The 17,587-nt window shown below is 46.0% G+C and overlaps 1 protein-coding gene and 1 long non-coding RNA gene across 6 annotated transcripts in view; one reads left to right on the top strand and one right to left on the bottom strand.

The window, feature by feature from the left end:
• STARD13 (StAR related lipid transfer domain containing 13) overlaps positions 1–17,587 on the bottom strand; it is a 386,813-nt gene that overhangs the window by 3,011 nt on the left and 366,215 nt on the right. For all 5 annotated transcript variants that reach the window (XM_086713840.1, XM_086713850.1, XM_086713817.1 and 2 more), the window contains 6 exons: positions 12,402–12,600; positions 7,219–7,429; positions 6,276–6,390; positions 5,231–5,452; positions 3,775–3,992; positions 125–301 (listed from right to left, as the gene is read on the bottom strand). In XM_086713840.1, the coding sequence (XP_086569966.1) occupies positions 125–301; positions 3,775–3,992; positions 5,231–5,452; positions 6,276–6,390; positions 7,219–7,429; positions 12,402–12,600 (1,142 nt within the window). The remainder of the gene's footprint in view (positions 1–124; positions 302–3,774; positions 3,993–5,230; positions 5,453–6,275; positions 6,391–7,218; positions 7,430–12,401; positions 12,601–17,587) is intronic.
• LOC147584832 (uncharacterized) lies at positions 7,419–15,626 on the top strand. Its single transcript, XR_015253724.1, has 2 exons — positions 7,419–7,584; positions 14,395–15,626. It is a non-coding gene; the product is annotated as an uncharacterized LOC147584832 (long non-coding RNA).

Here is a 17,587-nt window from a genome sequence, read left to right as displayed (position 1 = left end):
ACGAAAGCACGCGAACGGCAGCGAAAACACCAAGTAGGGTGAAATGGGGGATCAGGACGACGAACGGCGCCCTGGCGACTTGGGCCCTTGAGTGAGCCTGCCGTCCCCGGGAGGGCACACTTACTTCAGGTCTATCCTGCAGATGTGGGTCAGTCTCGATTTGCCGGAGCCACACGGTTCTATCAAGTACTGAGAATCCATCACCACGGCCCGCACGCCGCCCATGAGCTGGGCTTCCTCGTGCTCCACGGAGAGGGACACCAGGGTACACGTTCCTTTGGGCAGGTCCGTCTTCCAGGTCCTGTGGCAGAGCACCCAGCACCGCAGGATTAGGGCCGAGAGAGAAAGAAACACGTGGGCGCGGCACTGAGGTTCGCGCCTCTGTTTTCCCGCTCAAATCCCAATCCTGGTTACTTCAACGGATGGTTTCCAGAAGGGTGTGTAAAATCTTTACAGTACAGTTCAAAGCAAGGGTCTCAGCCCTCCGACCCAGAGGCCAGAAATGGTTTTTCAGCTTTCCTTTTATTTTTATTTTACTTTATTGATTAAAAAAAATTATTTAAACCTTTTGTTTTAATGTCTGTTTACTTATTTTAAGAGACAGAGACACAGAGAGCAAGCAGGGGCAAGGCAGAGAGAGAAGAAGACAGAGAATCCCGAGAAGGCTCCATGCTGTCAGCAAAGAGCCCGACACAGGGCTCAAACCCATGAACTGTGGGATCATGACCTGAGCTGAAATCAAAGGTCGGATGCTCACGTGACTGAGCCACCCAGGAGCCCCAGTCTTGCAGCTTTCCAGTCTGCCTCTGGAACCCCAAATCAAGGCTGTAGAGGTTCCTGGCCATTATTGAACGGTTGGTCTTACGGTTTTAGAATTAGGACTTGCCCATTCAATTCATTCAATAAACATCTCCTGGACACATGAGAAGCCACTAAGAACACAAAGATACACAGCCAAGGAGGAGAAACAGACATACAGAGCAACGTCTGAAACACCAAAGTGAGTGCAGTGATGAGGCTATGCACGGAGCGATCTGCAATCACGTGGAAAGGAAGGTAGGGCTGACAGGGGAAGGCTTTCCGGAAGTGATGCTCAACTCAGTCTTACAGGAGAAATGAGCTGGTGTGCTTGGCCTGAAGCAAATTAGACACATGTGGACTGCTAATTCTTTTCAAATACCTGAGTGGCTCCTAAGCAGAACAAGAAAAAAACACAGTCGATTTGACTCCAGCAGGCAGAGATGCGACAGCGTGTGTCAGCTCAGTATAGAGAAGACCTGTCTCACAAAGTACGCTCTCCAAAAATGAAACAGGCTGTCTGAGGAGTAGGAAGTTCCCTGTTACGGGAGCCATTCAAACAGAGAGGGGGCTACCACTTGGAAAAATGTTGCAGACGGAAATCAGGAACTGTGAGAGAATCTGTGTAACCATCATTTCTATCGTAAGATACAGGTTTCATTATCATAATCCCAGTTATTTACATCACCAATCCCCTCCCTTGCTTGGCCATATCTTCTATAACTTTGTCAGCCCTGTCCTACTATACCAGGAAGAGAAACTACTCTGGGTGCCCAGCAAGACCTTGGGAAGAACAAAGCCCTATAGAAATGCCTAGCAACTTCTCCACGGGTGGGACCCTTCCCTTCACGTGAGATGAAGTGATTAGCAATAAAAACTGGAAGTTGTACAGATTTGTGGGGATAAAATGGAAGAATCCTCAGTAGCTACCACTGGAAGCTCCCGAGGATCTAGGGAAGGAGACAAAGAAGTAAATGTGGTGGTCCTGAATGGAGACCAGCCGCGTACAAGCTGGTCTAGAGAGGGAGACACTCTGAACAGGAAGCATCTCAGCCTTGTGACCTCCTCACCATATTTGTCACCTTCTACCTTCTTGTGTCAGAACCACCTTCTTCCTTCTTGCGTGGTTAATTTTCTCGAGCGTCGAGTTCTTCCTGCTCAGAGCCTCATGATGCAACCACTTTCTCTTTCAAGTTGTGGATTAACTATCGGTGCTGTGAGACTCTGCCCTAACCACTATGTTTAAAATTCAACCCCTTACTATCCTCCTATCTTCCTTATCGCCCCCACCCCAAGATAAGGAACCTGATCCCCTTACTCATTATTTATTGATCTTCCCTCCCGGATAAAATGCCAACCCCAAGAGAGCAGGACTGCAGTCTCTTGTATTCACAGCATTATCCCCACAGACTCCCCACGGTACTGGAATGATGTCCTGTACTGAGAAATAGGCTGGTGGGACTGTGGGATGGATAGAAGGACGAGGCTCCATGCCTGGACTCTGGCCCTCAACCTCCTCCAAAGAGAGGGAAGACGCACGCCATGGCACGGTTCCATCCCAGAAGAACTGGCTGCCATCCCAGAAGAACTAGTTGCAAGAGTGAAGATGTGAACTTGAACTTCCACGAGATGACTAATGTCCCAACAACTGTGGGACTAAGCCACCCTTAAAACTGCCCACGTTCTCCACCAGGATCCCAACGTTGCTAAGATAAACACATATATTTCGGCAAAAATGACCCTTAGAATTCAAGGTCCCAAGGACCAACTCCAAAGGCATAAATAGCCTGTGTGAAAAGTAACCTGTGGTTTGCCATCAAAACTAGTTTCATAAAGTATTTGAAACAGATGTCGGGGAATTTCACTAGTGATTCCTTTTGCACTGCTAATCTATGGGAAGAGACACTGTCTGCCGTCAGTTATCAATAAAAAAAGCATATATTGGTTTAATTACATTTTATTTGGTTTCTTGGTATCCTCAGTCCCTGTCCTTTCTGATTCGATGATGACTCCCCAGCCCATGTGCACAGCTATACTCTGCACGCCTTCTACTGCTGGCTGAGCACCCCTTCCAAACCCAGAGGGCAAGGGGCCAGAACTCAAGCCAGAAAGCTATCAGAAGCAACACCTGAACAGAAGACACAAGGCTTTGCAGGCCTTTCAGGCCCTGAAATCCTCCTGGATACCCAGCTGTCTGTGCATAGTTGGGCCTAAGGCACAGTTGGGCCTCGGGGTTGTGCCAAGGTTTCCACGCACGGCAATGAGTTATGAATCTCTGAGGTTGCACTGATGGATTTTGAGGTTGCACATACTTCTGTCTTAAGAGGTACCCACACCAAAGACTTGCTTTCCCAAGGGAGAAAAGGCAAAATCAGGAGAAAAGTCAGAGTCAATTTGCATAACATGGCAGCAAGTCCCACTGGACCAACAGCAGCTTATTCTTGGGACTCTGTTCTGAGGAAATGAGCAGTATTTATGGCCTAATAAACCGTCTGCTCCGTAATGAAAGGGGCCAGAGGAGAGCCCAGCACAGCTGTAAACTGGGTGAAGGAAGCAGGAAGTCGGGCATAAATACAACAAAGTCAGGTGTCGCTGAGGGCAGCGAGCACCGGCTCAGAGTTCCCAGCAGAGGCTGAACTTAGGTGATAGAACTGTGCGAAATGTTTAAATATGCAGCAGCTCTTTTTTTTTTTTAAGTTTATTTTTTTAACGTTTATTTATTTTTGAGACAGAGAGAGACAGAGCATGAACAGGGGAGGGGCAGAGAGAGAGGGAGACACAGAATCTGAAACAGGCTCCATGCTCTGAGCTGTCGGCACAGAGCCTGACGCGGGGCTTGAACTCATGGACCACGAGATCATGACCTGAGCCGAAGTCGGATGCTTAACTGACTGAGCCACCCAGGCGCCCCTAAATATGCAGCTCTTAATCTGCTTCTGGAAACAAAAACATCTTAAACCCTAGAGTCAGGCTTACCTGAGAACCACGAAGTCCCTGGAAGGATGGGGGGCCATGCTGTTCAGCACGTACTGATAGATTTCTGTTTGCTTGTCCAGAGTTTCCACAACCTTCCACTGCACAAAATCCTCATCCCACAGGTGACGCTCTCTCAGCACACGATTCAGAACCACCGAGGGGGGCGCTTCGACCTCCGCAGAGGCCTTCCATAGCTTCAGCGGATGCCCGTCCCCCACCTTGGGAAAGACACCATCGAAGGCTGAAGGGGCCAACTAGTTCCAACGAAAACCTACCATACTTCACTGGGCGCTCAAAAAACATCACTGGTTAGGTCACTGGGAAGTGATTCTGCATAGCTCAGGTTTAAGACGTTAAGATGTTAATCTTTAAGCTTAGAAGAAAAATAACAGTGATCGTACAAATAATCTCCATCAACACACACGGTATTTACTGTGTGCCAGGAAAGATTCTAACCCATTTGATTTTTAAATAGCCCTCCTCCAACAGTGGTAGGATTATGTCCATTATGCAAATGAAAAACCAGGCACAGAGAGGCATGTGACTTGCCCAATGTCACACAGCTAAAGGACAAGGATAAGATTGGTACTCTGTACTCTGATTACATGCACCAGGGACTGCTTGGTCTCTAGAGTGGATCTTTGACCTGTTTGTGTGTGTGCCAAGCCCCATGGACAGAGTGGCCTTTTTTTTTTTTTTTAAATTTAAGAGTGAGAGAGAGAATGCTAGTAGGGGAAAGGGGCAGGGGGAGAGAAAGAGAGAGAATTTTAAACAGGCTCCACACTCAGTGTCTGCCTAACATGGGGCTTTATCCTAAGACTCTGTGTTCATGACCTGAGCAGAAACCAAGAATTGGACACTCAGAGCCCCTAGGTGCCCCAGAGAGTGGCCATTTTTATTTATTTATTAAAAAAAAATTTTTTTTTTAACGTTTATTGATTTTTGAGACAGAGAGAGACAGAGCATGAACGGGGGAGGGTCAGAGACAGAGGGAGACACAGAATCTGAAACAGGTTCCAGGCTCTGAGCTGTCAGCACAGAGCCCGACGCGGGGCTTGAACTCACGGACCACGAGATCACGACCTGAGCCGAAGTCAGACGCTTAACTGACTGAGCCACCTAGGCGCCTGAGAGTGGCCATTTTTTTTTTTTTTTTTTAAATTTTTTTTTTCAACGTTTTTTATTTATTTTTGGGACAGAGAGAGACAGAGCATGAATGGGGGAAGGGCAGAGAGAGAGGGAGACACAGAATCGGAAACAGGCTCCAGGCTCCGAGCCATCAGCCCAGAGCCCGACGCGGGGCTCGAACTCACGGACCGCGAGATCGTGACCTGGCTGAAGTCGGACGCTTAACCGACTGCGCCACCCAGGCGCCCCAGAGAGTGGCCATTTTTAAAGCAAAACAAATCCCTGCTTGTTAGACATGGGGGTAATTTTGTTACAACCCTGAGATTACCTTTTTGAAAGCAAGATCTGTATTGTCTGTGCTGGAGCACGTGACCCAGCCTTTGAACTTCTCCTTGGCTTCTTTCTGGAGCCCCTGGACGAGATGTTCCAGGTACATATGGAAAGTTGCTCCGCTCTCCTCCAGCTGGGACCCCAGGTCTTCTAGAGTTGGAGCGTGGATCTCAGCCTCCACGTATGAGTTATGGGACTGGGCTACCAACTCATGTGGGACCTGAATCAACGGATGCACACAAAAGCAACATACTGAGCTAAAGAAATGCTGAAACTAATAGTTAGAGAAAGCAAAGTAATTTTGTCAAAACCCACAGTGTGGGCAACGGGCCTAGCGCCATGGGGATAGTTTCCCAAGATCAGTGGCAAGGCTGGGGTGGGAGAGTTTCCTAAAGTCAGGAAAAGCAAATATGTTTCTGAGACTACAGTTATTATCCAAAACATTGCAATGACTTCCCATTCATTCTTTCCGTTTTCCTTTTAACGTATTTTTCTTTGGTTTGGCAAAATGTGGGCTCAGGAAACTTAAAGCACATAGACTTAAGAGAAACATCAAATATGAGTCAGAAATAGCTTTACCTTTTTAGCACACTTTTCCCATTTACAGATGCCAATTCCACCACAAAAAGTATGCCAGCAGTCTACTTCAATAACTTCTTAAACACATCTGTGGGTACACTCAGAGCCTGTCATTGATTCTTGGTTCACAGAAACAAGAGGGTTACGCAGATGTTGAACCTAATCAGGTCCAAGTTAACACATCCAACATAATTGGCTGGCTGGCCTTGAAGCTGGCACTGGAGGGCAATGGAACCGTTTTCTTGAAAATCATCATCACGGTAGCCCCAGGTGTCTAACTGTCAGGGCCTCAGTGGTACAGAGCTCCTCATGCTTCTTGGGAGCAACGACCAGAGCTACGTTGTGTACTATTGTCATTATAAAATCAGGAACAAACACATATAAGCCGCAAATGCAGCAACGGTTCCGAGCATCTTCTCTGGCTCCAAGAGCTATGAGGAAGGCTGCTGGAAGCGGTTACTCACCTCAAACAGTCTGTCGCATTCTGTGATCATGTGGGCAAGCCCCTGAGCCGCGGCCAGGTTCTCACTGAGGTCCTTTTGATCTGGCTTCCCGGTGGCATATTTCTTCTGTATGACTCTATAATTGAAGGACAGAGCTGTAAGCGGATCCCAAACCCAAGAGCTTTTCGCAATCCAGAGCTTGTCCCTTTTGTTTTCGGTTCATGTCCAAGATGCTAATCCAGATCCCAGACTTTCTCATTTCCAAATAAAAACAATGACCACACAGACATTCTGAGTCAGGGGAAGAGTCTGACAGCTCACAATGAAAAACCTTGGAAAAATACAAGGGCAGGAGTAACTGCTGGGGGAGAAATTTGTCTATTTTTTCCCAAATTTGAAACCATGTCTTTACAGGCTGCTGTTCTCAGGTCTTAAGTCCTGCTTTTTTCATAAAAGATTGTAAATATGACTTCTTTCCCACCCACACACTACATACACACCAGAACACAATGCCTCAGGCTTTCTGGATGGCAATGGCCATCCTTCAGTACTACTTGGTTTTATATCTGAGCACATGAATTAGCTCACCTTGAAACATTTTCTTTCTTTTTCTTAAAGTTTATTTATTCAGAGAAAGAGAGAGAGAGAACGAGCAGGGGAGGGGAAGAGAGAGAGAGAGGGAGACAGAGAATCCCAAGCAGGCTCCATGCTGTGAGCGTAGAGCCCCATGCAGGGCTTGAACTCACAAACTGTGAGGTTGTGACCTGAGCCGAAACCAAGAGTCGGATGCTTAACTGACTCCGCCACCCAGGGGCCCCTTGAAACATTTTCTGATTATAATAAACTAAATGCTGACAAATCCCCAAACTGAAGTACAATACTAGAAGTGTTTTTTGTTTGTTTGTTCGTTTAATGAACTATGGGGAACATCGAAGGATTATGGCTGTTGATGAGAAAAACCCACCTGGGGGAGCTTTCTTTCTTGAGTAAATTAAGATGAAAGAGGGAGGGGGCCAGACACACAGCCAGGTTCATGGGTGTCATCTGATTCTCTTCCACCGAGTTGACCACGTCACTCAGGAAGCACAGCAGCGTCTGCAGGACCTCCCTGCTTTCGTCGGCCAGCAACAGGACGGCCGCCTGCACCGCTTGCAGCCGCTGCTCCTTGGGGACATCTGCAGAAAGGCGGGTGCCGGGTCATTAGAGGAACAGCCACGGGAGGAGCCAGCTGGGGGCCCGTGAGGAAGCTCCACCTTCCCGGTGTGCAGACCCCCTCGGAGATATGACCATCACCGACTACCATGGCGACAGCCACTAACGGCACAAAGAAGTAAGTCACCGCTTAGGCCTCACAGCTGCTGAGAGGCAGAGCTGGGACTGGAACCCAAGTAGTCCAGCTCCGGACCCGCTGCCTTAACAAGAAACACTGTTTGGCAAGGAACGGCCCCGTCCTGGCCTTTCACGGTCTCTGAGCTAGCCACCTGCTCAGCCGTTTGCAAAGTGTTTTTCTGCTCTGACTGCAGCTGGCGGCTGGCCGGGGCACAGTCAGCCTGGCCTCCCTTATGTCCACCCTCCCACCAGATAGCTTGGGAAGCACCTCTCAGGAGGCCCAGGGCTCCGGGGCACGTGTTTGGACACCACTGTGTTAGGGGACGGCGGCCTCGCCTTTCCCCACCTCTAGCAGAGGAGCCGGGCCTCGATGCCAGCTTGGCGCAATTAACCACGAGTGGTGGGACGGAGCTGGCTGGCCCTCTCGAATGACTCCTAGAGGCTCGGCTCCTTGAGGGTCAGCCGGACACATCTTCCTTTCTCCTACAAGTCCCCCAGGGCTTGGTGCAGAGGGAGTGTGCTGTTGCTTCATGCGGTGACCTAGTGTCACGCATTTCAGAGTTTTGGGGAGTATGGAAGTTGAGGTTGTACTTGGGGAAGAGGATCCAGGTTCACTAGGGTGATGGGGAGGGTCTGGCCGTGTCGGGCCACTCTCCTTCGGGGTGGTCCGTGTGGGGTGGTGGTGGTGGGTGCTGGCCATGCAGGTCCAGAAGGGTGCGGGCCCCAAATAGGTGATGTGAACCAAAAGGGAAAATCCCAGCAAACGGCTGCTAGGCACTACATTATGCTGCCCCCTGGCTGTGTTCATTACTGATCTTTTAGGTCTGACTCAATGCCCTTATACCTCTGACTCTGAAAGACCCGGTCAAGAATTCACTCTGGTTACATGGTCTTTCTTAAAATACCATGTTCTAGAACAGGTGTCTGCAGTGGGGTGTCTGTCCTCTGAAGGGGTGGAGGAAATGCACTTGTGATAATCCTTGCCATGAGAGAAGAAAATATCAGGATTTTCAATGGTGTTTATGTTTTCTCTCATGCTTTAAAAATACTGACTGGGTACGTTTTATAATGTTTGTCATAGTATATCACAGTATATTTCTATTATGAAAAATAAGTATACATGCTCAGATATTTACTAGTGGTAGGGGTACATGATAAAAAACATTGGAACCTGCTGCTTCAGAGGGCCTGTGGTGTGACCTTCATCCCGGGTCTGGATCCTCTCCATCATTGTACATCCCAGGGCCGGGTACCCTCTGGACCCCAGTCACGCAGCAAACCCACATTTCTGGAAAAGCCTGATGTACAGTCAATGTTTTAGAAACCATCTCTACCCCTGCTACGTCCACTGTGTAGTGGCACAAGACAGCCAGGGGTTTAGTAGAAAAGAGCCATTTTGTTCAAATTATAGCAGAACCTTTTTCTTTTTTCTTGCTTGTGCTGAAACAGAAGCAGATGCTTCAGGCTTGTCACTGAAGTGTTATAAATTCAGCTGAGCCATCGAACTGCTTTTAAATATGCTGCTTTGGCTAAGATGTCTAGTGTGTACATTGTTTAACTTCAGATCGCCAATATTCCACAACAAAATTTGTAAGAGTCATCTGTCATGGCTACATGTTGTCTTAACTTTCTCTCTAGTCACTTTTCCCTTTATCTGTCAGAAAGGATCTTCTATTATTTTCTATAAAAATTGTTGTGAAGGTCAACTATTAATCCCTAAATTCAGCATTCATTTTGAATCCTATCCTCTTTGACCGTTGTGTTACATTCGGCACTCGTGTGGCTCCTGCCTCTTTCTCAGCTCTCAGGAGAGTACTCTAGACCTGCATATCTAAATGTTGATAATGGCAACAAAGTGGATGGCTATCGGCATCTCAAATTCAATGTGCAGTTGATTCTGAACACCTCTCCTCTCCCTGCTCTCAAACCAGCTCTCCTTCCCCTCTTCTTTTCCATATTCTCCCAGTCACCAAATGTTAGGACTACAGAGTAGTCTCTGATCCCTCTATCTTTCTCCCTCCTGTAGACCAGTGGGTTTCAAATATTTTCATTATCCATCCAAATGCCAATTAATCATTTAATGAAAGTCCAAGAAGTAACATAGCTAACATTAAAACTGCCCTGGAAAAGGGGAGGAAGAACGGTCCCTCTCTTTGACTCTAGAGTCTATCCACAGAACACTGAATTTCCAGTCTCACTGCTGGAAGTCACGGCAGGTAACCCAGTGCTTCACTTACTGTGTTAGCTCACCCACTAACCCCCGGTCCCTGGACAGTCCAATATCTCTTGTTCACCACTTCTACATTCATGGGTCACAAAAGCAGTTCTGATGGATATTTACCCTTGTGGCAGACACAAACATGGATGCCTATTCAACATCTACTCCCTCTTTCATCCTCTACAAGAAAACACACTTTCTGTTCAGGTGCGGGCTGCAATATGCTCAGGGAAGGTGGGTCCTTCCTGCGGACTAGGGAATAACCATGCTGGCCTAACTCCCAAATGGTAATCCTTCTCTTTCCAGTGACTGATTGAAGGGAGAAGGTATAAATAATTTCTGGCCTATGGGACCAACATCAATGCTAGGAACTTTTGTAAATGTATCTCCCTGATAAAAAGAGACATTTGCCCAAGGAGAAGCCCTTCTGCTCTCTTCTTGACTTTGAATGTGATTTGGGGAAGACATGATAATTATAAGTTGTGGTAATCATAATTCTAAGTTGTGACCTTCAGGGGATAACCAAGAGAGGCCGACTTCAAGCCTGGCATCACTGAGCTGTGAAGTTAACCGACTCTGGAATTACAGAATTCCAGATTTCTTGTCATGTGCGATTGTATGATTTTTTTTTTTTATTGTTTAAGCTATTTGCTGGATTTCTGGTTCTGTCTTTATAGCCAAGAGCATTCTAACTGGTAACTCCCTCAACAACACCCAAGGGTTGGTTCCTCAATGCTTAACGAATCAAGTATGAACTCTTTGCCCTGATATTCAATGCCCTTTCTTGGTATGGACCCAGTCTAATTTTTCAGTGTCAGTGGTCCTACATCGTACAGTTACCACTCATGCCAGCCAGATGAATACCTTGTAATTCCCTGACACGTGCTCATGCTATTTGTATAACTCGACAAGTGTTTCTTCCATAGCCCAACCTTCCGTTGTGGAACCAAGTTCGATTCCTCATCTCAACCTCCTTGGGTTTTCTTTGTAAGCTTACTGTGGAATTTCTCCAATCTTGCTGCACGGCAGTTATTTATATGTCTCGTGTCCCTCAGTTGTAAGATCCTTAAGAGCAGAGAGTAGGTCTTACCCATCCATATCATCTGTAGCACTCAGCACAGTGTCCTGTGCATAAGAGGAACTTGGCAAATGTTTGCTCAGCTAAAATAAACCCTGCTTTGATCCAGTTTCTTGCTGGTGAGTCTCAGAAGGGGCCAAAGGGATTTATCTCTTGGAAATCATCTGGCTTTAACCTTAGACTAGTGTCAACCCTAACCTGAGAACTGATTAAATGTAAAGAATCATATATGATAGTTCCAAACCATGAGGGAGGCTTCATGGCAGCTCAATCTCTTATGGCAACAAAATCATAAACTCTCTGTGTTTGGGCTCACACAACATGTACCATTAATTTAACTTAACTTATTCACTTTGACAAAATAATATTTATTTAGTGGGTCATCACTTTATCCTGTTTTTACAAGTGGTATTTATTATAATCCCTTTTGGATTTGCACTATCGTAGGCTCCTGAAACACATTTAGCTCAGAATTCTCTATAGCAGGGATCTTCTTCAAATTGGATTAATTCCATGTTGAGTCCCAGTTCAGGTATATTTTGCTGAACACTCAAAGTCCACAGCCAAATATTTTTTTTCCTAAAGTATTGGGACTTGGACCACTAAAATAATTTACAATCATAATATTATTGCATCTAGAAAAGAGTCATGTGTTCATTTCTAATATCCCCCCTTTGCTGCTACCTTCAGAAGGATATGCTACCTTCAGAAGAATAAAAAATTTTTTATTCAATGGTTATCTTAATTATTGGGGCTTTGCTGAGAATTGCCAATTTAGCATCACTTAAAAAATTGCAAGTGAAAACATTACTTACTTGAATTAGGCCTAAGCTTCATTTGGTTTGTTTACTTTTCACCAATTAAAATACATTGTATTAAGATACATTTGCTTCTTATTTCTGGTCATTTGGCTTTGAGTCTCATATATCCCAAGGAAATGTTTATTTTAAAAAGATAAAATATATTTTTTAATGCTATTCATTTATTTTGAGAGAGAAAGCATGAGCGGGGAAGGGCAGAGAAGGAGGGAGAGAGAATCCCAAGCAGACTCTATGCTGTCAGGGCAGAGCCTGATGCAGAGCCCAAATTCATGAACGGTGAGTTCATGACCTGATTCGAAATCAAGGGTCGGATGATTAGCCCGACTGAGCCACCCAGGCACCTCCAAAATTAAGTAAGTTTATAAAAACATTTATATACCAAATAAATTCCATTGTGTCCCCTTTGCATTTTAAAGTTATTAAAAGTACATTGAAAGTTAGTTTTAGATCTTATGCAAAACCCTACTGAGAAGGAAAACTTTGATGTCAAAAAGGTATTTTCAGACCCGTAAAATATGGCCTGGAGATTTCCATATCAAACTGTGAACAAAGTTTACTTTTGGAAAGAAGTGTAGAATGATAACTTTCATATATTTCTTTATGGATTTATGTATTACTTGTACAACAAGCACTCAGTCTGCAGAATGTTTTTACGTGGATGCGTGTGCATGAGAACAGTGGTCTGCATGGCTTCCACTTACACTGATAGATGTGGAGGAAGGTCTCGCTGAGCTTGTTGGTGAAAAGAGGCTCCGGGAGGTCCCGGAAGAACTGTTTTACCATATCCGCCACATCATAAGCAGATTGGTCCTCATAGCTGACATTCTCAGGGAAGCTCTCGTTCATCTGACGTAATGCATGGATTCGAGATTTCACGCCCGATTTTCGAAAAAGACCCACCTGAAACAAGTCACAGGGACGTGTTAGCGAGGCGGCCCTGGCCCCAGTCATTCTCTTCCTAAAGCAAGCAACCTGGGAGTGATGAGAGGGCGTGGAACCAGGACCAGAATGAGCAGCAATTGCTTCCGAACTGGTAAAACCGTGAATGACGAGTTTAGTTACTTTGGGCAGTACTTGAACGCTGACTTCCTCTCCCATAAAATAAAGATAAGAATAATGCTCTACCCCACAGGGCGTTCGTGGAGACTAAATGACAAAATGTGCATGACAGTGTTTTGTAACCTGTAGCCTTCTAACACACTAGATGCTATCATGGCATTCACTTACCCAACAAGCAATGATTAAATACCACCCTATCGCAGGCATATTTACAGTTGCTAGGAGCCATTAGTGAGCAGAGCAGACCAGACAAAATTCCCTGCCGTCTGGGGTTGACACTTCAGTGGGGGGTTTTGAAAAAGTTTGGTCAATGGAAGGTTTGGTGGGTCCCAGATAAGCAAGCAGTGCACCTTTGGGGGAGAAGTTCATCGGGAATATGCTCATGAGACAAAATAATACCACAAACATGTATTTTGATTTAAGGGTCTTATTTCTTGTTCTCCTTTGGAACCCCTGTAATCCTCCCTATGTAGGTTTCTCATATGATGCTTGGCACCCATTATTCTACCTGGTTAGTTATTATGTGCATAAGCTGTGGCTCTAGTGAGGATCCCTGGGTGGCATTTTTTTCACTTTAAGGCATTGTCTTATGTAGGGCTTAGATTCCTCTTCTCTTTGACATGTAAATGGAGAAATGGAGCAGTAAGGAACCAAGGAGATAATGCTCCTAATAGGAATGAGTTGAGGTGGAGCAGAGCCCCAGGAGAATGGAGATTCCTGCCAGGGTCGGCAGGTTACACTCTTGGCCCCTCAAGAGGCTCTGCACTCTGGACTTGCCTCTACCCAAGAAACGACTGAATTTCTCTGGGACCCCTGGTTTACAGTGAATTTGCATGTCTGCTATTTTTTTTTTTTTTTAACGTTCATTTATTTATTTTGAGAGAGAAAGAGAGTGTGTGCTTGCGTGCATGTGAGCAGGGGAGGGGCAGAGAGAGAAGGAGAGAGAAGATCCCAAGGAGGCTCTGTGCTGTCAGCACAAAGTCCAATGGGGGACTGGATGCCACAAACCATGAGATCACGACCGGAGCCGAAATCAAGACGCTTAACCGACTGAGCCCCCCAGGTGCCCCAGCATGTCAGCTATTTTTAAGTGCCTGTAGGGCCCGGAGTTGCTCAAACTCGGTCGTTCATTCAACCCTCAATCTCTACTCTTCTCACTCCTGAAGGGCTCACAGGTTGGCTCACTTCCAAAAAGGTGGGGAGATTTTGCGTGGTCAGACAGGTAAGCAGCCGCACACCGGTCAGCCATGGCTCCTCCTCCCTGAGCCTGGGGAAACTTTCAGGCCATGTCAGAGGCTGCTCCGTGTGCCAGGCCAGGCTTGACTCAAGTTCAGGTGTCTGAGGAAAGCTCTCCTGGTTATTGCTCTAAATGGAGAGCTGTCCTAATTCCTTTAAAGTACAGTGACAGCAAGGGGAGAAGTCTGAGCGATGAGAGAATACTCAGGTTTTGTACACGCCAGCGGAATGGATCGCAGAGGACATCATACGCTGCTACGTTTTGTGGCAATAAGAACCGAATCCTTAGTAACACTTTTTTTTGCATTCCCAGGCTTAGCACCCTAATTCCACAGATCAGGAATATTCAGGCATATTGTCACTGAAAACATTAATTGCTTTCTTTTTTATTTCTTAAAGTTTGGAATGTCTAGAAAATGCAAAACTTCGCCGCACTTAGATGACTGCTTCAAGAATGCAAAGGACATTTATCATCCTCTGGCAACTGCTCCAAACTTCATCAAAGCGCATGAGAAGAAAGCACGTACTGTCGAAAGAGAAATTCAAGGTGTCAGATGAACGATTACTAAAGTGAGGTCCATCCTCAGCCTGGTTACATTCTCGACTTCTCTAGTTCTGGAAGGAGGCCCAGGACGGTGCCACGGGGCTGTGCTCCACGGGAGTTCTCAGAATCGAAGTGCCTGGAGGGTGAATCGTGAAGTATGACTCACAAACATTTATCCTCCTGTGAGTTGGTATTATTCCGCCTGAGAATTCTGTTATTTTCTTAGCAGCAGAGGACTATTGATTGGAATCTATCAAGAATAGAGCAGATAGGTGTTTGTGGGTAAATTACGAGCATCCCGAGTCTTGCTGGCTTCATCTCTGGGTGAGTACCGACGTGCATGTACAAACACATCCCGGCAATGTTTTCCTCGTATTGTTCCGTTTCCAAGTTTCTTTCTAGTTTCAGCAAATATTGTTATTTTAATTATTTTAGACATGTCTGGAGCTCTCCAGCTGCGGGCTCTCAGCTGCTTGTTCTGACTTAGATCTCACAGGATGTCCAGAGGGCAGTCAGGTATTTATTTGTTCTGCCTCAAATTCTGACAATAACCTTCCCGTCCCACCCTTATCTTCCAGGGATGTGGGAAATATCTGTGGGATCTGTGGATTTTTGTTGGAAGCACAGAAGGAAATTTCTTTCCTAAACTTAATAAGGAAAAGGTGGTCTGAACTCAGACCAGATTCCAGATGTAGTAGCTCAGGATGGCAGAAGGGAAAGGCAGAAAGAAACCCCTGTCTTCAACCTTAGCCCTACGCTGATGAAAAAACTAACCTTGGAGCCACCCTACTTCCTGACTTCTTGTTACAGGAGCTCGTGAATTTCCTATTGGGTGCGCCATTTTGGGACTGTCTTCTTCTGTTCCTTGCAGTGGAAAATTCCCAGGACACAGTGACTAGAAGATTCTTCTGATGGTGTAGAGACCCTGAGAATAAGGAGAAGTCCACCTACATTCATTAAGTAACCATGGCGGCTGGTGTGAGTGACTGGCAATAATCATTTCTTTGAAAAGTTTTCAGAGGAGTGATGAAATTTGCACTTCTGGTGAAAAAAAAATTTTTTTTTTTTTTTCCCGAGTGAAAACAGAGAACCGAAGAAACCATGTTAAAGCTGTTGCTTCTAAGGGCAGCCTTGTCATCACTGTGGATGGGAGGCTGCCCCAGATCCCTCAGCTTCATTATGAGGAAGACCCAAAGAGTGTGAAATGTCTTTCATTTGCCTCTGCGCCTGTCACTGCTGGTAGTCACACAGGGCCCCATGCTTGGTTTCATTCTCTGCTGTCACCATCTTGAAATTCTTAATAAGTTATGAACAAAGAAGCTCAAGTTTTCATTTCGCACGAGGCCTTGCGGGCTCCACAGCAGGTCCCGTTCTTGTGTGCCGCTAAAGCACGGCTCCAACACCCTCTCCAAGACGGGAAGACTAGTGGTCAGCAATGCAGAGTTCATTTCACAAGCATCTTGCATGTGATCTCTCCTTTCACAAGTAAAAGGGTGAGTGGCGAGCGTTCCCTTGGTCCAGTTTTACTTTCCTCTCTTTTGTCTTCCACCTAAAATCCCAGCTGTGAAAAAGCAGACTCAAAGTATAACCTAGAGAGGCCCCAGAGCATCATTTATGTCATCTGAGGTAGACAGCAGGACCATGATGAACAGGCAGCGCGTACAGGGCACCTGCACTGAGTAGGAAGTGTCTTCCCAGAATAATTGGGCTTCTAAAACTTACTGTTCCATTAGAATGAGAGGTCGGGCATGAGTGCTGCATTAGAATTCAAATTTCATCTAAATAACATTAAATCTCCTACTTGGCATCCTTTTTATGCTAATCCATTCAATACTTAATGATGTTTATCAGGACTTCCATTTCCTCTTCTTCAGAAATGTGCTCAGCTAATGAAGAAAGGTTGGTTTTATGCAGAAAGAGAAAGGTTCCTAAGTACAGGGTGTGGGGGTGCAGGGAAGGGAGGAGGGGCGGGTTCTGATTCTGAGCACTGCAGGCTTTGCCTCTCCTCTCCCTGTGGTGGCTTCACATTCATCAGGATGGGCATAACCTGTGCTTCTGTGCGCCACTGATTTAGGGCAGAAATAAAAGCTCAGCCAACAAAGCAAGGCTCCTCTCACACACTGCTATATCTGAATACAAATGGTTCATAATTGAAGGCTGAACTTCCTTATTTCATCTACGGCCAGCTGCAAGGGTGAAAATGGATACACTGTGTTTCATCATCTATAAACTGTTCTGCAGTTGGGAGTGTAGGAGGGGAAATGTTGGCAATGTTTCAGGGCCCTGGGGGGCTGCGCTCAACCGTTGGTGATGAATGCTTATGTTTGAGGTGAATGCTTAGCATGAGGAAAAGGGTCTAGCTCATGGTAGGAAGCCTCCTTCCCCGGGGTCCGGGGCAAAGCCTTGGGAGAGTCTTGGATGGTGGTTCAAGGGAACCATGTGAAGGGAGGCAGCACAGAAGCCAGAAAGAATGAGAAGAGAAAGGATGTTCTGGATGCTCTGGTTTCCTATGACTCAGGGGCTGAGATCTCAAGATCCTGTGCAGACCTAAAACTTTTCAGTTCTAAGGAGGTGCTACTGGTGAAGAAGGAACAGTCTAGAGTGATGCATGTTCCTTCCCTCTTACTCTTGTCCCCTCTTTCTTTACTGATTCATTCACTTTTATGTGCTTTTGTTTGCTCTTAGAGTCTCTAGAATAGTCTTCCTTTTAAGCCTGGTTTTAATTTTCCATGTGTTTGTCTGGTTTTCCCTTGTGCCCTTGTTATTGCCACTTTCCTTCTTCACCGGGACCAGAGTGGGGGGGGGGGGTGTCTCTGTGTGCTTTCCACACTCTGTGATGGTGAAGGGGAGGGACTTACAAGGTGGGAGCTCTGCAGGTGTGGAGGGCTTCATGAAGTCCTAACTGGCTCTGGGGAAAGTCCCGTTGACATTTTATGGATTCTTACTTTTGACTGATACAAGAGAGGGTTGCCTCATTCATTTTGGTTACATTTATAATCGGTATTTATGTCCTCGAAATCAGTCTTTTGCCCACAATGGTTTGCCAGC

The sequence above is a fragment of the Puma concolor genome, chromosome A1 (genome assembly GCF_028749965.1).
Source record: "Puma concolor isolate L17-30 chromosome A1, mPumCon1.1.hap2, whole genome shotgun sequence".
Taxonomy (NCBI): domain Eukaryota; kingdom Metazoa; phylum Chordata; class Mammalia; order Carnivora; family Felidae; genus Puma; species Puma concolor.
Note: the sequence above shows the minus strand (reverse complement) of the source record. Positions and strands in the feature narration are given on the sequence as shown.